The sequence below is a fragment of the Buceros rhinoceros genome, unplaced genomic scaffold (assembly GCF_000710305.1).
Source record: "Buceros rhinoceros silvestris isolate BGI_N320 unplaced genomic scaffold, ASM71030v1 scaffold43459, whole genome shotgun sequence".
NCBI classification, from domain to species: Eukaryota; Metazoa; Chordata; class Aves; order Bucerotiformes; family Bucerotidae; genus Buceros; species Buceros rhinoceros.
The window spans coordinates 13,309-21,004 of NW_010430536.1; the positions used below are offsets into that span (position 1 = coordinate 13,309).

Sequence of the window (7,696 nt, forward strand, 5' to 3'; positions counted from 1 at the left end):
AAGTCAAAACTGCATCTGTGGCCACTTCTGATATAGTTATGGTCCCCTCAATATCAAACGGTAAAATAGCGATTGACTGTCATCTTCTCATTGCGAAGTTAAAAGGTATGCTGGACAGAGTATGAGACTGAAAATTAGCACCAGGGGACTCTATTGCCTGAATTCTAAAGATCTCTGTGCTCTTAGTCTTGCAGATGGTGAAACTGAGGGGCAAAAAAAGAAACAAAACAAAAAAGCAGCTGGTCTAAATTGAAAAACTTATGGGAGCTGCAAGAGTTTCTAGAAAATTCACTGCTGTTAAAGACACGGTCATTTGCATTTAACCACAGACAACAGAATTTTAATTGCAAAATAAGTGAAAATTGCTCTTTTGGAAAAAATTGTAACATTAGTAGATGGTTCTGACAACCTTTAGTTTCTTATTCTGAAGCCTGTGCACAGAGAAGAGCTGCTTACATTGGAGCTAGTAGCGTTTGCTTACCGTTGTGAAATGAACCACACAAAAGATTCCGATGACGACAAGGCCAATGATAATTGATGCAACAGCAACCCAGAGTGCATTGCGACCCAGTCTTTTTGACCCTTCTATATCTCCTTGATTATAACTGTTTAAAGCCTGTAGAAGAGAAACAGAGTTTGTGACTTTTTTCTAAACAGAAATCTGTACCCAACCCAATGTGACTGCTTGGAACCAACAGTAAGTTCTGTGCACGTTTCTACTGTATAAAGGACTTCAGAAAACAGTGATTGGCTTTGTAAAAATAAACACTCACTGCCAACAGTCCAAGGTAACCAGGGAATCCAGTTTTCCATTCCACTCATTTTCACTTTCACTGCGACTACAGCTCTCTTCAGTGGTGAGGCTACATTTGTATGATGAGTTTTCTGGTACACACCAGCATAAAAGCTGTCAAATCAACTCTAATCTGCCCACTTGCATAAATCAGTGGCTTTTATCTCTGGAAATCCTTTCGTAGTGTATGTGAACTGTTAGTTGGCCACTTCATTAGCAGTGAAGTAAACTCTTACGCTTTACAGGATCATAAGCATGAAAAGGAGCACGAATAGCCTGCATTTTACAGAAAGACTCAGGAAGAGTTCTTTAAAAAGCTTACTAATTTCCTATTTTCCTAATGTTTTACTTTTCAAAACAAAGTCTGAAGAATTAATAAGTAGTTTGTCAGTGGTGGAAAAATAAAACAAGACAAAGAAGTATAAACCATCTGAACAAAACACACGAGTGCCATCTTCATGGGCTCAAAATGCTGTCCCTCCGCATTTTTGGGACCCACTGATAATTATGACGATATACAGCTTGAGATATGTCTCAAACATACGGGTGTTTCCTCAGACTTAAGTTTATCCACCCATGATTTGGCAGATGCTTTAATATTTGTTACATGCAGAGATTGCAAGGTGCGATAGGACCACTCTGATCATCTAGTCTTTGGTGAGACAGATGGTAGGATTTTCTGAATTAATTTGTTTCAACCGGACCATATTTTTAAAAGAAAAGTTTAAGTGAAGGACACTGAAATATTCTAGTACACAAGTCTAACACACTTTGTAGTAACTTTTTTCCAAGAATGAGGTGTGCTATCAAAGAATTTTTAAAAGAGTACTATTACTAAGAACTATTTTGTAAGATCAAGAGAGTTTGAGTTCATAAAGCATGACACTGAGTACAGATTTCTTTATCAGATTTCACTATTGAATTCTCAGCATACTTCCTCAGGGAATTGGCTATTACAAAAGTGCTTTAGTTCTGAATCGCTTTTTGTAGCGAAGGCAGAAAAGCAGCTAATGCAGAGTGAAGATCTGAGACTGTAGAGAGCAGGGAAGGAATGAACTTCCAAGGATACCAAGCATTGTTGCGGAACCTTTTTTCTGAAGCAGACAATAATTAGGAACATTATCTGTGTGTTCTGTCGATTCGTGAGCACACAGAATTTAATGGGCTAGATGCATCCTTGGTGTTAGCACTGCAGTAAGATGGCTTGTGCCAAGACAGTCCCAGAGCAAGGAACCTATATTGCTAGAATTGCATCTTAAGGATAAGTGCAGATACTTATTCTCTGGTGTCTGAGAAAGGCTGAGCTGCTGATGCACTCTTGCCCTTAAAGAGAGCACTGATACATTTCTTCTCTTCCTGGAAGCCACACGCCTGAACATTTCTCTATTTTATTTCCCTAAAGAATACTGCTAATACCTCTGCTCTGCTGTCAAATTTCATTGAGGTTGGCTAGTAGACTTATAGTGGGGAAAGTGGAAGAGGTGGAAACAAGAGATGGACACAAACACAGAGTCAAATAGGATTATGTCACCTCTGATTCTCCACCAGTACCGCCTCCTGTTATCAGCAGCCCTGTCTGCAGGAGAAGAGCTTTCTTAGTTTCTCTCAATATACTTTTGGGAAGGCCATTAAAAGGAGTATCAGGAGAAATGAGGGTTGGCTTGGTCTTAAGGAGGCTGACAACTTCTCCTGCCTGTCAGCAGCTATGAATGCGACTTTGGCAACAGGGAGTAACACAAAGAAGCATTGCTGACACCCCAGCCCTGATTTTGCTCTCCCCACCAAAGGGCTCGCTTTGCACAACATCTATAGTGGTCCTGCAGACACCCCAACCTCAGTTCCCCATACGTCGGGTCTCGAGACTGAATCAGAATTCTAATCAAGGCATGGCAGCACCAGCTTGCAGTTCTGCGCAATTTTACTAATGTATTTAGGAGAATGTCCATGTGATTTCTGCAGGGACTGCATAAATAATTCACTCTGTGTACTTAATAAATAATGTCATTTTAATACAAATCCACAATGAAGAGGAGGAAAACAGCATTAATGCTAAAGAAGAGGATTTGGGAGAGACAGGAAGGAGACAAGTTTCTTTATTAAGAGGTTTAAATTAAATGGCATAACTTAGACAGCATTCAAGAAAAAAATCAAAGCTTTGGGGGAGTGGTTGGGGTCTGATGCAAAGCTCTTTGAAATTCATTTAATTTTGTCTGCTTCAAAGGGCCCTTGGATCAAGCTTTCAGTTTTCAACATTAGACATAGACAACATTAACAGTTAAAGCCTTAAATGTTACATCTGTTTAATTCCAAGGGCTAGGTAGTATACCCAGAATACAGCATCTGTGCATGACATCTGGTCTGTCCAGCTTTTAAAATAAATTTCAGCCATTTTTGACCTAATACCATAGGATTTCTCAGGTTGCTACTACCTCGCTCACTATGAAGTCATAAACTAAATTAAAGCCACAGTTCTGCAGCTGCTTATTTACTTGAGCAATCTCAGTGACTTCACCAGGTTCACACACATCTATTTATAAAAGATATTTTCAGTTCAACAATGAAGCAACTTAACCTCACATGAAAAGAAATTTGCCGAACCAGCTACAAACTATTAATCCCTTTTAACATGCATTTTCTTTTCCATATTCCTAGAGCACCATTTATGGCAGAAGCGGAAAGAATCCTTAATTACTTCAGAAATCCTGCGCTACATCAGTTCCAAACCTAGGCAGACTAGATTGAGGTTCTTGGATCAACATTTTCTAGGCTTTCCATAAGCCAGGCTGTAAAACACCTGATTTGGCTGTGCCTGGAGATGAGACACTCAAGTTCAGACTGAAGGAAGAATCTGCTGGCTCAGGGTGACTCCTCACTGTGAGAATGCTTACAGGGGAGGAGAAAGGAGAGGAGAAACTCAGGGAGCCATTCACAACTGGGCTGGATCTCTGCTTTTTGGCAAATGAAACAGGCAGGTGACGAGGAGAACACAAGGAAAAGCGAGTTTGTGCTGCAGGTTGTATAGCACCACGCACACAGGCACTGAACTTCCATGCCTCTAGGGACAGAGCGAAAGAGTTGTTGCAGAGGAAAAGCCTACCAGTTTGCAAAGATAAGAGCTGAACAAAAGTGCTTAAGAACAGCTGCAGAGCCTTGTTTAATACTCCTGAAGTAGGTACAGGCTGTTGCCTAAGTTAGATGTTTATGTAGCTACAAGCTACTTAGTTAATTTGGACAGTTAATAATTTGTACAGCTTTTTTAAACTGAAGCACAGCAGTACAGCAACACTGGTCACTATGCTAGTTACTGACCTGACCAAAGCCTAAACTCTGTACATGGTTCACTGGGATCCTAACTAGAAGAGGTGACCCCCTCAGAAAGCAAGTTCCATCCTTGGTTGTCTCACAACTTATACCAGCCTCTTGCTCACTGCCTCTGCTTTGGGAAACTAACAGACGGACAAGGCATCTGAATTCAAGGGTAGCAAATGCAGTCAAAGCGCTTGTTCCTATCACAGGCAGATGAGCCAAGATTGTCACAGCTTGACCACATATGTTGTTTGACACATGCAAATGATTAAACAGAAATGTGTCAACATAAAGAGGGAGTTAGGAGCAAACAATCAGGGAGACATAGCTTTTGAGAGACGTTTTGAAGTTCTAAACCAATCTAAGGCATTAGATGACTAGTGTGACACACAGAACTTTGAAATAAACACAACTGAAGGTGCTGTACTGAGAAAGGGCAACAAAGTTTGCTCAACTATCAGACCTCAGTGCTGGTATTAGCAATATCTAACTGATTCACTTTTCAGAGCTGTCCCTCAGCCTCCCTCTAGCTCCGATTCCATGAATCGGATGCAGCCAGCCCTCCTGAGCCAGATCTCAGTTACGACTGGCAGTTTCCTGCCAGCTAAGTGCTCTTTGGGTTCACACTGCAGATAAGGAGCCAAAGAGCTCAGTACCTCAGCCACAGTCACACCAGAGAAGTCTCTTCTGTCACAAGAGCCTCCTGCCTTGGTACCTGCCCCACACTCCTGCCCTGATGCCTGTGGTCTCACCTATGTGAGAAAGAATAGGCAAAGTCTGAGCAAGGCACCTCTGGGGTTGAGTGAGCCAACTAATTGTGCCACGACACAAAGTAGCTGCTGGAAGCAACAGGAAGCAGGAGGACTGATGGCATACAGCTGGAGCAGCAGCAGAGTACGGAGAACAGTAATCCTACAGCCAGGAGTCCTGGCCAGCATCCTGGGGAAAAGACATCTCCATTTGCTAAAACTGCCAAGCAAGCCTCAAACCTGCAAGTGACCAGCAACTAGTGAAAGGGGGCTGCTCTTGTAATGCCACTGTATCATCACACTGATGCCATCGTCTGTTCTCCCAGCTGTCCTCTTACCACTATCAGGAGAAAGGTTTCTTTCACAAAGGAGGTAAGGAACAAGAAAAGATTGTATCATCACAACAGGGAGAACTCGCTAAAGGTTGATTCTAAAAATACTGTCAAGGAGGTTAAATCTGAAATGGTAAGGTTTGTGCCTGCAAAGGTGAGAAAGAAGTGAGGAAACCAGTGCTGGAGTTGTAAATGGGGCAGCAGAAGAGACAGCAGAGGCTGAAGAACCACCTGTCATTTAATTCAGGGGCATGTTAGAGCCCAGACTCTACTTTTAGAGTGAAAACATTGTCCAAATTGAGAGCACTTAAGGAGGACATGACACAGGCAGACAGGGTGCTGCGCTATGCCCCTCTAGAAGACAACAGAACTTTTCCTTCCAGGCCCATTCTAGGAAGTGGAAATTTATAGAGAACTCCATCCTATGGGTCTGTATCTCTTCTTACATGAGATTAACACAGCTCTGCAAACTCTAAAGGTATCTTCTGTAAGGAAAGAACCCACTCTTGTATCTCAGTGTTAACCTTAGCAACTCTAGAAAGCAAGCTGAGAAAGACAGAGAGAATGTAGATCCCAGCAGAAGTGGAAATAAAACCAGCATAGGCTGAAATACAGAACCTGGACTTGAGGTTGATAGAACAGTTACAGGTTGCAGCTCTAAAAGGCAGGGGAATCAGGCCGTAGAAAAGCAGTTGGACATGTTATTTCCATGGAAAAGCAGAGGTTTTAGCTAAGAAACGTTGAAACAGAATGAAAAGATGTTGAAACAGAAGGGATTCATTTACAGTGGAGGTTATTGGTTTGGGTTTTGTTTCCCCCTCTTTAATGGAGTGGGCAGCAGGACCTGCACAGACTGTTTAGCATTCAGGAAGTGCTCCTCCCACCCTGGTTTCTTCATATCCCCTGGTGACAGTTACTTAAGCCTGACCCCAAAAGCCTGCATGAACTTCAACTAGGGCATCGGTAGAGATTTCTCCATATGGGGTGCAAAAATCTCAGAGGCCAAATTCTGTCCTCAATAGTTGCAGCCCCAGTGCTTTGGTGAAAGCACTGCCACAGGGAACAGATGCTCACAGCCCCAGATCATCAGCCCTCAGTACTTTATATAGCACCCTAAGTGTCCGCAGACAGAAAGGATGCTGGTACCAGCAGATCCAATCTTCTCAATCAAGGAGAAGAGCATATTATATAGTTAACAAAGACAATAAACACGTAGGAAAAAATAGAACTGCAGCTAATGCTGATCTGGACAAAAAGGGCTGTGAAGATGGCTTTGAAATAGCTCCTTTGACTAATTTTTAAGCTTAAGTATGTGTCCCAATAATTAGGCGTGATTTCTGATCTCTCTCACTAGTTTTCCAAAAGTGTGCTTTAGTGTATTTTAGATATAGGTAACTATACTTCACCACAAAGAGAAACTACTGTATTTTTACTTACCTTTTCAGCCTGGCTGTCAGAGAAAAGGATGAAAACACACAACATGATTTACACCCTTTTCACCTCCTAAACAACAGAAGTACACGGCAGTATTACTGATTACACTGATCATGTATCCTATTAGAAAAGCCTGGATCTGACTCTGCAACTTTTAACTCAGAGAAGAAGATTCCATTCTAGTGGTCCTTTTGAAGTTAACGGGATTGCTGGATTATTAAGGATGATGCAAATCAGTTACGGGCTGTAGGAGTAAGGCTGTTCTCAGTGTACTTGGTAATTTCATAAGGGTTTTTACCAACAACCTACTATCATTACTGTTGTGTGGTTTACTCTAGCAGTTAGTTATTATCAGGCCAAAGAACCTGTGTCCTGGGAAAAAAGGTACTTCTATCATGATTAACTTTAGTAGAAACCACATCTGTTCCTTTGCAAATCTGATTTCTGCTCCCCAGTTACCACTTTCACACACAGTTACTATGTCCAACTGAGTGTGCAAGCTGAGTTAATGTAACGAAGCCCATTAATTGGGATAAACCTGCCTCTCCTATAGCCTGACACTAAGAAACTTGATTTGAACTTCCTTTCACTCCGCATTTTGTATCTGCTGCTGGGATGGCTAAGTGGACACCCTGACTGAGCCGCTGACGCTCGCCGGCTTGCTGCCTTACCTACATTTCTCCACACGTGCCAGGGACAAGCAGTTAAAAAGGTAGCTGGATGCTCGTTACCCTGACGGCTCCTCCAGCCCCGCTTTGCTCCTGCGACTCCCGGACAGTACAGCGGTGGCTGGGTCCGGCCAGCCGCGGGGAGTGGGGGAGGTCGCCCCAGAAAACACCCAACCCCGAGCCGAAGTTCGCCTGGACACCCAGTGGGTGATACTACTACTCACCATGACAGCGAAGACGAAGGCGACGATGTTGATGGGATAGGCGGGACAGAAGCAGGAAAGGATGCTGAGGAGCAGGTAGTTCTTCGGCCGCGGCGGCGGCGGCCCGTCGGGCAGCTCATCCTCGATGTTGGTCTCGGGGCTGTTGTCCAGAGCCCTCTTGATGTCGGCACCGGCGGGGAGCGCGGACATG

The 7,696-nt window shown here is 43.1% G+C and overlaps 1 protein-coding gene across 1 annotated transcript; it reads right to left on the reverse strand.

The window, feature by feature from the left end:
* Positions 1-481: 481 nt before the first annotated feature.
* TMEM233 (transmembrane protein 233) lies at positions 482-7,695 on the reverse strand (the record flags this gene model as incomplete). The annotated part of the gene is made up of 2 exons (XM_010143071.1): positions 7,507-7,695; positions 482-616 (listed from the first exon to the last, which is right to left on the reverse strand). Coding segments are annotated over exons 1-2 (324 nt in total), but the record flags the coding sequence as incomplete, so codon positions are not given.
* Position 7,696: the final 1 nt, after the last annotated feature.